This window comes from Sciurus carolinensis, chromosome 17 (assembly GCF_902686445.1).
Source record: "Sciurus carolinensis chromosome 17, mSciCar1.2, whole genome shotgun sequence".
NCBI lineage: Eukaryota > Metazoa > Chordata > Mammalia > Rodentia > Sciuridae > Sciurus > Sciurus carolinensis.
The window spans coordinates 57,103,128-57,119,840 of record NC_062229.1 but is presented as its reverse complement, the minus strand read 5'-3'; the positions used below and the strand labels follow the sequence as shown (position 1 = coordinate 57,119,840).

The window sequence follows — 16,713 nt, the reverse complement described above, 5'->3', positions numbered from 1 at the left end:
GTTCTTTTACTGCCCATCAGCACTTTTACTGTCTTGGGAAGACTAGGAAAACAAAAGATAAAAGTAAGTCAATGAACTCTTCTGTTTGTATCACGGCTGGTAAAACATTTGGTGGGAACAAAGTTTGAAATTCTGGGTGGAAGTCAAGCTAAAGAAGTCCCTGTTGGTTTTAATAATGGCCACCATCCCAAAGGATAACAGAATTGATTTTACCTAAGTCAATTCGACCGAGTCTCACCAGTCAGTGTCCTAAGTCACTAGTTCCAATTTCATAACCAACCATGTAGATGACCACACACTGCACACGCCTGCAGCCATATACCTCCTCGAAGGTACAACTGCTACACTTGTAGAGTACTTACTTTGCCTTTGGTCCCTCAGCTTCTTTCATCTCCCAACAAAAGCCCAAGGCTCACAGAGGGTAGATGCCTCAAGGTTACACAACTTGTATGTGGTAAGAATGGACTCCAGGTCTACAGGCCTGCCTGACACAGGAGTACAGCAGTTCCTACATTCTTCAGCCTCGGGCAGAATGCTTTCACATTATATACAGTCCTGTTTTGATGAATGGGGGTCATCCGGGCAGGCGGAACTGGTCTATCAAGTCAGGAGAAGCTGAGGATGAAGAGCAGAGTAAGGACAAGCAGCCAGGCCTGGGTATAGGAGTTAGCCTAGGGACAGAGCTCTCTGAACACCACCTGATCACAGTCTCCTAACTTTGATATCCCCAAACTTTGCAGTCCAGCTCCTTCTCCACGAACACAAACTGCTGGGGTTGACTAGAAGCCAGGTACCACACAGAAACTGTGTACAAATGATAAAATGACTTCCTTGCTAATGTTAAGCAAGCCCTGCCATGCATGAACAAGCAGCAGAAAGGAGCATTTTTATATGAATATGCCATAAGTGGACATCAGGTTTATGAGGAATTCAGCAATTTGAATGGCAGTTAATTTCAGTTGTACAAAAGTGGAACAGGGTCCTTGAGGAGACTGTGTTGCTTCCACACCATGTTCCTATTGAACTCCCCAAGGTACCAACAGTGGCTGCACCTCAAGGGGTTTCCTTCCTGTGCTTTACTGTTAAAAACCATGGAGACTGTGGGCATGGTAGTGCATGCCTATAATCCCAGCTACTCGGAAGGCTGGGTTGCAAGCTCTAGGTCAGACTGGACAACTTAGCAAGAACCTGTCTCAAAATAAGAAGGGCTTGAGGTATAGTTCAGTAGTAGAGCATTTGGCTAGCCTGGCGAGGCCCTGAGTTCAATCCCCAGTACCACAAACAAGCACATAAACAAACACAAAGGCTCGAGGACACAATGCTCACCAACTTGCTGGTCACACAGCTGGAAGGCCTCAGCCTCTCACTCCTCCTCCACCAGTTCAGCTGTTTGAAGACTGCAGTGATCTAATTTGCCATTAAACAGGGTAGCCTCTATGGCCAGGGGACCACTGAGCTCTTGAAATGTAGCTAGTAAAAGGAACTGAATTTTTAATTTTTATTTATTTTAAAGTAGCCTAGTGGCTACAATACTAGGCAATGCAGTTTAGCCTGTTTGCAGGTACATACAGATATTTATGAAAATGAATGCATACTAAACATAGTGTGTTATGACTGGCTTTTTTTCCCCACTTAATATATTACATGGCTCTCGTGCCAAATTAATGCTTTTGAAGATTGTTATTTTTAATGCCTATATCTGTGCTATCCAGTATAGCAGCCACAAGCAATACATAGTTATTGAGTACCTGAAATGTGATTACTTCTAGTTGAGATATACTGTAATTATAAAATACACACTAGATTTTAAAACTTTGAACATAAATATAGTATCAATTTTATATTGATTTCACATTGAAATATTTTGGATACACTGAATTATACAGAATATATTGAATTAATTTTACTTGTTTCTTTTTACCTTTTGAATGTGACTACTAGAAAATGCACAATTACATATATGGTTCACATGACATCTTCACTGGACAGTGATTCTCTACGGCCTCCACTGTGTGTGATGAATGAACTCCATTCTTATGCAGTCGCACTGGGAGAATTTAGAAGGCAGCCACACAAACCATTGTCTGACTGAGTCAGGAGCACCTCCACCTTGTCCTCTCCTGGGAGGAGGCATCGTGGAGACACCAAACAGGTTCCCATTCTGCAGACCCTGATAACAGACCAGCTTGGATGGTTCCCAACTCGTATTTTGATTCAAAGTTCACTGGTATCATGTAAACCTCCATTCTGCCACTCCCAACCCTAAGGTCTGGAGCAAGTTGTCCTTTCTTTCTCTACTTTATTTTCTTCAACTGAAAAACAGGGATAATACAAAACCCAACGCAGAATTGGTATGAGGATCAACTGCAAATATAGTAAAGTCTGACAATTTCTTATCAAGTTAAACATGTACTTAGCATGTCACCCCTAAATTACATTCCTAAATGTTTACTTGGGAGAAATCCATACGAAGACTTTACCCAAATGTTCATAGCAGCTCTACTCATAATTGCCCCCAAATAGAAACAACCCAAATGTCTACCAATGGGTGAATGGATAATAAGCTGTGGTCCATCCAAATAGTGGAATATTACTCAGCAATACAAAGAAACATGGAGCTAGGCGCAGGGGTCCAGCTACTAGGGAGGCAGAAGCTGAAGATGGCTTGAGTCTGGGAGGTCAGGGCAAGACTGGGCAACACAGCGGGACTCTGTCTCCAAATCAATCAATCAAATAAACATGCGAGATACCATGGAAAAATCCCATAGTTTTATGCTAAGTAAAATAAGCCAGACATTAATGACTACATCCCATAAGATTTCAATTATAGATGACATTCTAGCAAAGATGAAACAATAGTAATAAAAAGCAGAGTGACAGATGCCAAGGACCAGAGGGAAGGTACTGACTGCAAAGTGAAACCAAGAAAATATGTGCAGTTGAGCAAAATGTTACACAATAGGTGTATCTATTTATTAAAATTTATCCAATTGTATACTAAAAATAATGAATTTTATTATACGTAAATTATACTTTGTATTAGTCAGCTTTGAATTGCTATGAAAAAAACACCTGGGAAAAACAACTTAAAGGAGGAAAGATCTTTTTGCCTCATGATTTCAGAGGTTTCAGGCTATGTTCGGCTGGCTCCATTATTTTGGATCTGAGGTGGGGTAGACCCTCATGGAAGAAGGATGTGACAGAAGAAAGCAGCTCCCCTCATGGTAGCCAGGAGATCAGAGAGAGAGACAGAGAAGGAAGAGGGGGCCAGGGATAAGATACACCTTTCCACTGTATGACTCTAGTGACCTACTTCCTCCAATTAGGCCTTACCTCCTATAGTTTCCATCACCTCATAATAATGCTATAAAATTATTAATCCATCCATGGACTAATCCACTGATGAGGTCAGAACCCTCATGATCCAATCACTTCCCAAAAGCCCCACCCCTGAACATTGCTACACTGGGGACCAAGCCTGCAACACGTCAGACTCTGGGGAACATTCCAGATTCAAACCGTAACATACTTCAATGACCCAAAAGAGAGAAAGACAGAGAAAATTAGACTAATATAAAGTACTCAGTATACGGCTTGGCACACTAGTAAGTGCTTAAATAATGTCAGCTGTTATGACAAGTAGCACTCCTTTTTCAGTATCATTCAAAATGTTTAAAGTCAAACTTAGACTCACTATGTTCCTAGCAAGACCTGTTAAACTTTCAGTGCCTCTGTGCCCCTCAGTCTCTACCTGGCACATTTTTCTTCTCTTCCTTCCTTCTCTACCTCTTGCCATGGGACTGAGATGTGGTTTTAAATCCAGTGCTCCATTATCGGCAGGGACACTCTTCTTCCCTTCCTTCACCCTTCTTAACCACATCCTACACACTAGCAACAAACAGCTGACTAAGACTCCACTTTCACACGCTACACACCTGCTTAAGACACCTCATTGCTGTTCAGGTCCCCTTAGCCTGGCATCCAAGAGGCCCATAATTGGCTGTAGTTGCCCCTTTCCATCTTTTACCCTATACTAGAATCTTCCAAAATAAACCCTTTTAAAAGGAATGAACAAACACAGGCAGGGACCAAGTCTGTCCTGTTTAGACCTGCATCCCAAGTGCCAAGTGCCGAGAACATGAGGCATACTCCCAGCATGCTCTGGAAAAACCCAGTTCTACTCCATGAGAACCAGCCAAACGTGGAAGGAAACAAGAAGCAAGAGACCGAAGAAAGAGGCAGACAGAGCTAAGATTGCATGAAGTATAATTTATTAGGGACTTGTGGGCAGAAGTATGTCTTTGGTAGCAGCAAGACAGGAGGATCCCCAAACCCAAGGCAGGAAGGAGGTGCTTATACATGAAGCTAGATGAAGGTGGGCTGTGGCCAACTGGAAGGTACCTGGCCTTTCTCAAAAACTATTAAAAAGCTGTGATCCCAGTGACTCAGGAGGCTGAGGCAGGACTACAAGTTCAAGGCCAGCCTAGGCAATAGAGCAAGACCCTCTCTCAATATTAAAAAAAAAAAAAAAAAAAAAAAAAAACCTAGGGATATAGCTCAGTGGTAGAACACCCCTGGGTTCAATTCCTGATACCACATAAAAAAAAAAAAAAAAAGAAAGAAAGAAAGAAAGAAAAGAAAAGAAACTATTAACAGGGCTGGGAATGTGGATCAGTGGTAAAGAGCTTACCTTAGCTTGCACAAGGTCCTGGGCTTGATTCCCAGCACTGTAAAAAATTTTTTTAAAAATATATGTATATATGTTTTTAGTTGTTGAACCTTTATTTATTTATATGTGGTGCTGAGAATCAAACCCAATGCCTCACACATACCTAGGCAAGTGCTCTAACACTGAGCCACAACCCCAGCACCGCACCCCCCCCCCCCAAAAAAAAAACTACTAACAAGTCCAAGGTCAGTTAAGAAAATCTGTGAGTCAGTGATCCGTCACCTTGGCTATCTCAATAACTTTGTCCTATTGGATTTGGGATGTGTGCCAGTGTTACCTGGCAGGCAAAATGGCAGTTAAAACCAAGATGACTGTAGTCCTGTCAAGCTGGATCCCTATACAGCAGTATCTGCTGAAGGAACTAATGAACTCCTGAAGTCTGCAAATACAACCTTGGCTACAAAGAACAAGTCACTAGTGTTTTTACACTGAGATCCTTCAGGTGAGTTAGTGAAAGATGACAAGTACCACTCCTTTTTCAGTATCATTCAAAATGTCTAAAGTCAAACTTTAAAGTTTAGAACAGGGTGAACGAGTAGAGACTTTGCTAGATGTTTCAGGACTGGTGTCTTCTCTGAAATGCTGGCTCTCTTAGCCTTTCCTAGTTTCCTAAGCCCTGGGAGAACCTGACCCCCTTCTCCCTTTCCGGTGTGCCCACCCTCACTCTCCCAGGTAGAGTGGCCCTTTCAGTGTCTTACTTCGCCTTTGGTTTGTATCTGCTACCTCTGCCAGGATGTAAGCCTCCTGCCTCATTCATCTTTTTATGTTAATACATAGCACAGTGCCCGGCACCCAGAAGATTCTAAGTTTTTGTTAACATTCCGGAGGTCAAATGTCTACGCACCCATGTTGGAACCCCTCCAAGGGTGAGTAAAGGCCAGGAGGAGGAAGAGCTGAAATGGGCATTTGCTAGGAGCTGCCTTGCTTCAGGTCAGGCCTCTGGAACCTCATAGCCCACCCACTTGCCCCTTCCACCACCTCTGAACACTGACAGCCAGCTCTGCCACCAAGCAGATCGGTAAGGAGACCTTGTGCTACATGTCCAGGAGCCTGGCTGTCAGAATGTGTTCTGGCAGGGTAAAAAGGTAAAGGCAAGTGTGTATGTGGGGAGCGGGGGGTACTTGTTCTTTGAGATGTCACTGATCTTTTTTGTCATTTACTAGCAAAGTAGTCACAAGTGACAGTAAGAGAAACTTTTAAATAAATAACTTCCCCTTTTTCACTCAACATACTTGAGTGCCAAAATGCACAAGGCACTGGGCTAGTGTGCTGACATATACAGAGGTAATAACAAAACTGTGGACGTGGGCTAGGTTCTGTTTGGAATGTTCCAGCTGTAGGAGCCTAGTTAACCAGCAACCCTAACGTACTCTTACCATCCCCACTTTACAGATGAACAAACTGAGGTTGGTGGGATTAAGCAATATGTCCAAAGTCATTCTGCCTCTCTCCTCAATTTATTTACACCAGTTTGTACCTATGGAAGGGGGCATAAATAGAAAACAGGGTAGGAAGAAATAATAGGTATATAAAATGCATGTGCCTTTGGGGCAGATACCTTCTACAGAGAGGGAATTTGAGGAAGGAAAATTATGTGTGACTTGTTAGGTTAGGAGGTTAAGTAGTAATATACAGGAAGGGTGTCCTGAGTTGTACCTTGAAGAACTGCATTCGTTCAACGACTTCATTTATTTCACAAATATTTGTTTGGATGTTTATTATCCATGTGCCAAGGACTGTTCTAGTTTAAAATTAAAATCAAAATAGCAATATGTAAACAAGAAAGACTGGACTTGGGAGTTAAAAAAAAAAAAAAAAAAAAAAAAACCTTAAAGACAAAAAACATGGAGAAAGGCAGAACGAGCTGCCCGTGCCCCTTCCCAGGGGAAAGGACAGAGAGGAGCCCTCCAGAGGCACCTCTCCACCCCCGGCAGCCTCAGAGCCCCTAGAGCAGGGACCCTTCACCACTGCATGCCTATAGCCAACCCCAGCGCCATCAGAGAGCAGGAGCTTAAGAAGTGTCTGCAAAATAGAAGAGCACAGCTAGTGAATGTGGTGATCTGCAGGGTCACATTGGAGATGCTTGGGGCCTGGCAAGGGGCTTGGAGGGCACCAGCCACTCCAGGTTCTCTGGAGGCCAATGAGCTGCTGTCCACTGGCCAGACCCCAGGCCTGACACTAGAGGTCAGAGTGAGCAGGCCCACTTGCAGCTTCACTTCCCTCGGCTTGGGCAAAGAGGAAAAGTGTGCAGGGCTCAAATGCAATGTGTCCCCTGGGGGGAGGGCAGACTCAAGAGGAAGAAGGCCCTGAATGAACAAGATTGCTTTTCCTTTCACCTCTATAAGCATTTTTTTCCTTTGGTACGGGGATTGCTTAACCACTGAGCCACATCCCCAGCCCCTTTTAGTATTTTTTTTTTTTTTTTTTAGAGACAGGGTCTCACTGAGTTGCTTAATTTGCTGAAGCTGGCTTTAAACTTGCAATCCTCTATCCTCTGGCCCCAGCCTCCCAAGCCTGTGGGATTACAGGCTTGCACCACCGTGCCCAGCTCTATAAGTGCTTCTTAGACATTTTGAGATCCGGGATTCTCCCATAACCAATACTCCATTCATTCCCTCCCCTACCACCAGAAGAAAGCCTCAAATGAATAAATAAGTAGAAATGACCTGTTACTGATGAGCCATGTCAAAGAAATGTGGGCAGACTTGTTTATATTTTATAAACAGAGGTGCTATGACAAGCACGTGGAGCCATGGCGAGGGCTCTCACACCCTGCTTTCCAGTCCAGAGCCCTTTGCCCTCTCCCAGGCCACTGTAGGAATCACCAGAAATGAACCGGGCAGGCTGCAACCTAAAGCAATTTGGTTTTTGCCAATAGGACATAATCCATCTATCGTTCTAAGTATATGGTGGTTTTCTTTTTTCCTTTTTTTTTTTTTTTTTGGTGGTACTGGAAATTTAGAAATTGAACCTGGGGTGCTCTACCCCATTCCTATTTTTTTTTTTTTTTTTTTTTTTTTGAGATAGGGTCTTGCTAAATTGTTGAGATTGGCCTCAAACTTGCAATACACCTACTCCAGTCTCCCAAGCAATTGGGATTACAGGCACCTGCCACTCTGTCCAGATGGTTTTCTTTTCTTTTTTTTTTTTTCCCTCTTTCTCTCTTTCTTTCTGTCTTTTTCTTCTTTTTTTCAGTGCTGGGGATTGAATTCAGGGCCTCACACAAGCTAGAAAAGCACTCTATCACTGAGCTATATCCCTAGCACTCCCCAGCCCTAGCCCATCTTCTTAAAGTAGGATACAATGGTAGTTAGCATCTCACCAACTAAAATAAGTTCATTCTCCAAGTTCACAGTTTTTTTAAAAATTTCTAACACTGATGCTTACCCCAAGATCCACAGGTTGGTGAGGTTCTGAGAAGTTACACAGACAGATGCATGTTTATGGACAGCAGTTATTCCTCTGATAAGATTCTTAAAGGAGTTGGACCCAAAGAGTTGAAGAACTTGTGTTGAGATTGTATTTTGAGTGTAACATCTTGGAAAGTTATAAAACTTTCCAGGGTGATGGCTGAGGGGTGCTGGGATTCTTTGGGGATAATGAAAATGTTTTAAGATTGGAGTGATCCACAGCTCTGTTAAATATATTAAAAGCCACTGAGCCAGGCATGGTGGCACAAGCCTGTAATCCTGGCAGCTCGAGAGGCTGAGGCAGGAAGATTGAGAGTTCAAAGCTAGCATCAGTAAAAGTGAGACACTAAGAAATTCAATGAGACCCTACCTCTAAATAAAATCCAGAATACTGCTAAGGATGTGGCTCAGTGGTTGAGGACCCCTGAGTTCAATACCCAAAACTCCCCTCCCCCCCAAAAGGCACTAAATTGTACACAATGGGTGGATTGTATGGTATGTGAATCAGAGAGCTAGTACAAAAACAAAACAAAACAAAAACTTTCCCAGAAGACTCCTGTCACTGCAGTACACTCCCCAAGCTAACATACAAACTATACCAATAAATGGAAGAGCACCCTCTTAGCCACCAAGAAATAACTACTCAATTATTTGAAGACAACAAAGGCACTCCCTTTTGCTTTCAACTGTGCTCTTTTAGGAGGCAGGAGGAAATACTTGATATCTTAATTATCAGCTAGAAGTGGTCAGACTTCCCCCAAGAATGGTCATCAGCAAGGTCAGCCAGAGATTAAATGGTTAATCTGCAAAAATGCTTCCCCTGCTAAGGTCTAGGTATTTCCCTGAGATAAACCACTTGTCTCTTAGTCCTGAGTCAAGTTTCAAAAGGCAGGTGAAGGGTCATTTTCCTCTCCACTGAAGAGAAGTCATACAGTAGTCTCCCCTACTTTGTGCCTGATGCTCACAAAAGAAGTCACTAATAATGACTTCCAGGTTAGAGGGAAAACCATGGGAGGAGTTCATTACTCCCTCTCCCATATCCCCTAACACTTAAGCATTCAGGACTTCCAACAACCTTCAGGTCCAGCTTCCCCTTTCCCAGGATGCCCAAAAGTGGTAACATAAAGGGTGCAGTGGCACATCCCTGTAATCCCAGCAGCTCAGAAGGCTGAGGCAGGGAGGATCATGAGTTCAAAACCAGATTCAGCAACTCAGCAAATCCAGTCTCAAAATAAAACATACAAAGGGCTGGGGATGTGACTCAGTGGTTAAGGGCTCAATCCTTGGTACCAAATAAATAAATGAATCAGTCAATCAATCAATCAATAGCTTCGTTTCACATGAAGCCACACAAAAATCTCTCAAAGCTTGAGCTGAGCACTTGTTTTACTTGCTTCAAATGAACCCATTTAAACCTTCAACCAACAATCTATATATTGAACAATCTCAAGATCACAATCCATATGGAAGGCATGGCTGTTTGTGCAGCAGGGAGATGGGCAAAGCACACAACTATCTTTTTACTTAAATTTTTACTTAAATTCCAGCCCTAGAATCCCACATTTCCTCCTTGTAACTACAGCCAGGTTCTTATTTGTATTTCTATAAGAAAACTTGGTTATGGGATAATCCTCAAAAGAAATGATATATGAGGTCTGAGTATCACCAGTCCCTAAACAGGGCTGCAAAACACTGACTTCTTCAAAAGAAAGTGATTACTTATGATCTCGAAATGAACTAATTACCAATCTCTAAAAGCTTTAGGGCTTTCTGACTGCATTCATCCAAGTTTCTAGGACAAATGGGCCAAAATACATAACCAGTGGACGAGTGATTAGAGTACCAGAAAGTAACTGCTATTATTACCTATAATAATGTGTAGAAGTTTTGTCGAGTTAGCTGTCATATAGTCTGCAGTGGTCTATGCAAACATCTTCAAAGAAAACATTTTGAAGTGTTCAGTATAACTAGGAATTCTAAAAGAACTTCCCAATAGCATCCCAAAAGGAAGCCCACACAGATTCTGATATTGGATTATCTTAGTATTTCAGGATCTGATGACAATGATGCCATCTAATTTGGCATCAATTTTGAACAGGTATTTTTGTGCTATTTGAAAAGAGCTTAAAAGACAATTTCAAGGAAGGGTAGCCAATCAAGAAGCCAAAGTGCAATAAACCAAGTCATAAAAAGAACTCCAAATTCACCTGTGTTATGATAGGCAGAGGCCCTGGTTGACTTGGACACATCTTAGAAAACAAAAGCCCTCCAAATCTGATAGGAGAAAAACTCCATGAAAGCAGGCACTGTCTATTTCACAGCCCTATCATTGCCATTGAATGAATGTTGTTGCATAAATAAACCATGCAGAAATAGTTTCCCACAAAAGTTCAAGGACAGATCCATTTTCGTAAAGATTTTTAACATGTAATATTATCTTTCCCACAGATTTGAAAAAATGTTGTTATGCCTCCAATATCACTAAAATTATCTTTTGTTTCTCAAGAACAAAATGCACCCAATGCAGAGTAAATGGGCCCTCATCCAGATGAACCTCAGAGAATATTTAAAGAGGAGAAAACTGAGAGGAAAAGCTATCCACACTGTGCAGCACCAACCAGCAAAAAGCCGATCTGCACATTTGATAACAATCCTCTCCAGAACTGTCAGTTTCCTCTGGTTTCTATTTCAGCAGGGTAGCAGTTTTTTGAGGCTATTGACTTAAGTTTTCCCTTTTGTGTAGCTAAGAATTCATAGTTCCCTTGTCTTCTCTTATTTCTCCCAAACTTTCTCCTAACTCACCTGTGTGGCTTTTAACCAGAATTCTTTGTTTAGAAAACCTCCCCCTTTCTTCTGACTCCAGACTGAAAGCATACCTCTCCCGAAACACTGGCCTTTCTGATTTTATGGAAGCTTCATTTCCTTGCAGTAGAGGCCCAGTCTATTTCTTAGAGCTAAATTCATTGTACTCCATAAAAAGAAAATAAAATCATTCAGGCACTGAATCACCTATCAACACTTGGTCAGATTGCTCATCCCAACGTGCCTTTTCTGGCAGTGACCTTGTGTTCCCTTCATCCTTCTGGTGTCTGTATTTTCCCAGAGAATTCTTCCCTCCCAAGTTCATAAATCCTAAATCAGATGTGCTCAAAATTTTCAGTTAGAAATTATTTCCTAAGGCAAAACAAGCTTGAGAAATGAAAGGAACTAAGGACAGAAATGAGCTTACTAGGAATAATATACTCTAAAGTGTTTAACCCTTTGCATGAACCTTATCAGAGAAAGAAGAGATGAAAAAAAGGAAGGCAAGCACTTTACAAGTACTTCACAAAGATAATTTCATTTAATCTTCCTAACAACCGTGAAAGGCAGCCAGGGCAGCCATGTATTACTCTCATGATAAAACTAACCATCAAGAAGGTTCCGGGGAGTTGGGTGCAGTGGCACATGCCTATCATCCCAGCGACTCTGGAGGCTGAGGCAGGAGAATCACAAGTTCAAAGCCAGTCTTAGAAACTTGGTGAAGCCCTAAGCAACTTAGGGAGACTCTGTCTCAAAATAAAAATAAAAATGACTGGAGATGTAGCTCAGTGTAAGTAACCCCCGGGTTCAATCCCTGGTACAAAACAAAACAAAACAAAACAAAACAAACAAACAAAACAAACAAAAAACAAACTTTTCAGGTCACGAGTAGCAAGTCTCATCCCAGGATCCCCAGACCTGTACTAAGGTATTGCCTATTCCAACCCAAAGAATGTTCACTACTGTGTATTCCATGATATATTTCTATCTATGTCCAAGGCGCAATTTCCTAGAGATTCAGTATTTGAAAGAGAAGTTAGACCTCTGAGCTTTGGGACATATCTCCCTTCAGCCAACAAGCTGGAAAGCCATTTTCACTCTTCCCAATAGAAAGCATTGCTTTTCTCTTCTCTTTTTCATACCACTTTTAACAACTGCTTCTTTCCCAATAATTTCCAACTGCTCTTGTTTTAAAAGCACTTACTCATAAGCATGAATAGTCCAAAAAGTTTGCATCAGCATATGATTTTCTCAATAAGTTTAGGGCTGATGCAACATTTCTCAGTCTCAAACTTTACAGCTAAAATGACAAGAACAGAGGATAGTCAAAAATTATGCAAGACAATGCTACATTTTTTTTTTTTTTTACTCCACACATCTGCCTCTATGGGTCTCCTGTGAGTCATTGTCTTTTGTGTTCAGTCATAATTACAAGAAACTGCCATTTTCCTACTCTAAATTATTTTGTCTTTTAAAGGAAAAACTCTGCAATAAACTGGGGGAAAAAAAATCTTTCAACACCTGGCTGAAGCACCTGACCTTTATGTTAGTACCTCAGATGACATGTTTTCCAGTTTTTCAAAAATTAGCAACTTACACGAACAGGAATACACACAGTAAGGTTGCAACTCATTTATTTATTCATCAAAAATAAAAATTAAAAAACACACATGAAATCCTATCTACATACCAGAGGCGAGGACCCAAAAGTGAACAAGAATTGTCCCTTTTCTTATAGTCTGGTAGAAAAGAAAAGCAAGCAGTAATCACCAAATAAAGTGATCAAGATTACAGTAGGGTAATCTTGGGGCAGTGCCATCAAGAAATGCTTCCATAACTGGGCAAGGTGGTGAATTCCTGTAATCCTGGAGGCCTGGAAGACTGAGGCGGAGGATCAAGAGTTCAAAGCCAGCCTCAGCAACTTAGTGAGGCCCTAAGCAACTCAGTGAGACCCTGTCTCTCAATAAAATTAAAAAATGGGCTGGGATGTGGTTTAGTGGTTAAGTGTCCCTGGGTTCAATGCCTGGTGCCAAAAAAAAAAAAAAAAAAAAAGAAAAGAAATGCTTCCTGGAAGAAGAGGTCTGTGAGCATTTGTAAGCATCTATCTCTTCACTTTAGTAAAAAGACTCAACTTTATTCCCTGAGCGGCTATAAGATTTATTCGCCAATAGTCAAGTCAAAAATCTAATTTAAGGGCTGGAGATATAGAGCAGTTGGTAGAGTGCTTGCCTTGCAAGCACAAAGTCCTGGGTTCAATCCCCAGCACCACAAAAAAAAAAAAAAAAAAAAAAAAAAAAAAAATCTAATTTAAGAGCAGAATTATTGAGACTCTACCTTTAAATTTCAAACGTCAATACTCCCTTACACCAAATTACAAGTTTCACAAATCCAGTCCTATATGGTGCCTGTCCACATGGTGGTTAGACTAGGTTTAAAGATAACACAATGAATAAAATGCACTTTTTAAAATGACAATCATTTTCCTACTGGAAATGAACACTTTGAACAATTCAAGCCTACAAATACAAAGCATGGCTGTCGGAAGAGGAAACTGAGGTTCAAAAAAGGTCCCACTTTAATACACAGAATGAAAGGTCTCTTTGAACACCAGAAGAGCTTGAACAAAAAGAGAAACAGAAGGCTATTGTGGGGCTTTAGCCTCCAGATGATGAACCCCTAAACACACTGCAATGGTAAACAACAAGCCTCTGAGCTGGAATCTGATTTGGTGGCCCGACAAAACATTACAATTTATAGAATCTGTCTCTCCCCATTCATTATTTCCCAAGGTCCCACAGGCAGGCAACTCCACGTTTTTTTGTTTTTTGTTTTTTTGGTAGTTCCTGGGTTTCTTGTAAATTATAACGCATAGTATGCCTTTCAAAAAAAAAAAAAAAAAGAAAAAGAAAAAAGCACGGGCAAATAAAACAACCATGGATTTAAAGCCCCATAAAAGACAGTATATGTAACATAAATGAACTCCGGGTTTACTGCGAGGACCTATTACTCTTTCAAGCTTCTCCAGAGCATCTGCAATGCAAGTGAATTCTACCACTGCCCACTACGGAGCACGTTAGAGGAGGAAGGAGCACTTTGGCACACTTGCCTCCGCAGGACCCCAGACTGCCTCCCTCACCATTTCCCTGGCCAAGGGCCAAGCAGCTGACCTGGAAATGGGGCTGAGGACCCCAGCCATTTTCTCTCTGCTGTCCCAAAAGTAGGATCTGAAGTCCATTTGGCTGGCACATCCTCATCCCCACCACTCAGACCCCTGGCTGCAAGGTGGAAACCCAGTGGCCCCGAAGAGAAGACTGGCGGCGGGGTGAGTGCGTCCCGAACAGTCCCTTCACTACTACCCCGCGAGTCGTCCCGGGGGCCGGGGTCCCAACACCTCGCCGGCTCCGAGACCTTCTCCGACGCCGCCGGACTCCTCCCACCCCTCGGCCCCGGCGCTGCGGTGCCCGCCTTCGGCCGTTCTGGCCTCCGCGTTCGCCTGGGCCCCCGGGGTCCTGCAGACCCGCCGCCACGCCCGAGCCCTCCGGGACAGGGCCGCGCAGCCGCCCGCCGCCCGCCCGCCCGCTCCCTCCCGGGCCCGGGGCCGCCCGCCCGCCCGGCGGCCGCGCACCGTGTGGGACTGCAGGCTCTGGCTCGCCTCGATGGCTGCTGTCAGCGGCACCGTGTCGTCCAGTAGCACCTTGCCGGCCGGCGGCTTCTCCATGAAGCCATCCCGGGCCGCCGGGCCCCGCCGCCGCCGCCTCGGGTCGCGGGGCAGGAACCGGAGGCGCCACTCCCGCCGCCCGGCCCCGCTGCACTGCCGCCGCTGTCAACACGCGCCGCCCCACGCGCCGCCGCCTCCCGCCGCGCCCCCGGGTCCTAGCGCCGAACGGCCGCGGCGCGGTCGCTGTCAACACCGGCCGCCCTACGCGCCGCCGCCAGCCGCGGGGTCCTAGCGCCGACTCTCCATTGGTTGCCGGCCTGCACTCTGTGCTGTTCGCAGGCCCAGTCTGCAGGCTCATTTACTTGACACTGCTGTCAACCGCACTCTGTCGTTGCCCTGGGCTCGGGACTCCCAGCTGCACGTCAGACCGGGTACTCTTTTTACCGGCCCTCCAACCCAGAAAACACAAAATCCTAAGCCAGCATCACCAGGGATCCCCAGAGGTAGACAACCCTATCCTGAGCCCTAGAATTCAGGACACTTCAGGTCCAGAGAAGTTCAAACCAAGCCTCGCAGAATTGGGCTTTCCAGATGAGACTCTCAGAAGCTGGGACTGTCAAGACTTGAGACCCTTAGAACTGGGCCTCTCCCACTCACAGTACCCACACACAAGAACCCCAAGACCTAGAAAAAGAGCCTTCAAATGAACCCTATCTGAGCCCTGGAGATCCACAGAAGAAACAAACCCTGTCTGATTCAGGTTTTTACAAAGGCTGTTGAACCTGGAGACAGGAAGAACCCTGATTATATCTAAAGGATACCCTCACTAGATCTCAAACTTAAAGGAGATTGTGGGGCAAACCTAGGTAGCCAAATGGCCACAACAGATTGGCTTCCTAATTTAGCACCAAAATAATGAGAACTATTCCTACATTCCAATTCTGACCCAATGTGTTTTAAAAGCAGTTTATTAAAGCAAAACCACACATTGTTTAGGAAGGACTCAACTTTTTATTTCCATTTCTTGTGTTTAAGGCAAATGGATTATTGCCAGAATCACTGAATCAAAATCTTGCTTATCATGATGGGACTGACCAAAACAAGCCTCTGCTTACATACTGCCGGTGGGAATATAAATCGGTTAAACCTTTCTGGAAGGCATTCATTCATTCAACCATTACTTACTGAGTATCTACCATTCTACCATGTAATAGGCCCAGTAGTAAGTGTTGGGGATTTAATAATGCTTATCAAGGACTTTAAAAATGTTCTCACTCTGTGATTCAGTATTCTGCATCTAGGAAGTTACACACAAAAAAATAAATAAAAAAAAATCAGAGATTTGTGCAAAGATATAGTATTCAAGGACAAATATCTAACGCCCAATACAGGATACACAAATATATACTCTTGAACTTTTTGCAGTGTTAAAATCAGATTATTGGCTGGGGGTGCAGCTCGGTGACAGTATGTGAACAAGGCCCTGGGCTCAATCCCCAGCATCCCCACCCCCAAAATCAGATTATTGAAGAATAAACATCTTTGGAAGTGCTGTTCACATATTAAGTAATAAACAATATATTGACCTGTATGACCCCAATATATTTACAGGAAAAACACTGAAAGGAAAACATACCAAAATGTGTACTCTATGTAGCAGAATCACGATCTAAACACTTTTCCCTATTTCAAATGTCTTTAATGAAAATGTTTTATTTTTATGATTAGGGTACCAAGAAACTACTGGTTCTGTAAAACATATTTCTGAGAGTAAGAATCCTCTGAATCTAGTCACCTGGGTTAAGCTCCATTGCACTATAACCTGTACAAATACACAATCCAATTGCTGTAAGAAAATCCGACTGATCACAACTTACGAGTAACTTCAGATGCCTGAAGGAAGTCATTTGCAATTTTCAAATGAGATGTTTCCAATTTCAGAGTTAAATGATTGGGACATGATACTCTGGGCATGTATTTTGTCAAAGTTACTTCGGGTCTTTGGGTGTCGAGTGCCTGTGGATGACAAAATGAAAAATAAGCAGAATTCTTTTCCTCTAATACTTTTTTAGGAGGATGGAAAGTTTGTTACAGAAACAATAACTCCAAGGCAG

General features: G+C 43.1%; 1 protein-coding gene across 14 annotated transcripts in view; it reads right to left on the bottom strand.

Annotated features, from left to right (window-relative positions):
- The window catches only part of Pxk (PX domain containing serine/threonine kinase like), a 74,691-nt gene extending 59,919 nt beyond the window's left edge, over window positions 1-14,772 (bottom strand). For 11 of the 14 annotated variants that reach the window (XM_047532649.1, XM_047532650.1, XM_047532654.1 and 8 more), the window contains exon 1: window positions 14,567-14,771. In XM_047532649.1, coding sequence (XP_047388605.1) covers window positions 14,567-14,659 — 93 coding nt within the window. In that variant the 5' untranslated portion in view covers window positions 14,660-14,771. Of the gene's footprint in view, window positions 1-14,566 lie in introns of all 14 variants that reach the window. The other 3 variants (XM_047532663.1, XM_047532664.1, XM_047532653.1) reach the window with 1 other exon arrangement.
- Window positions 14,773-16,713: the final 1,941 nt, after the last annotated feature.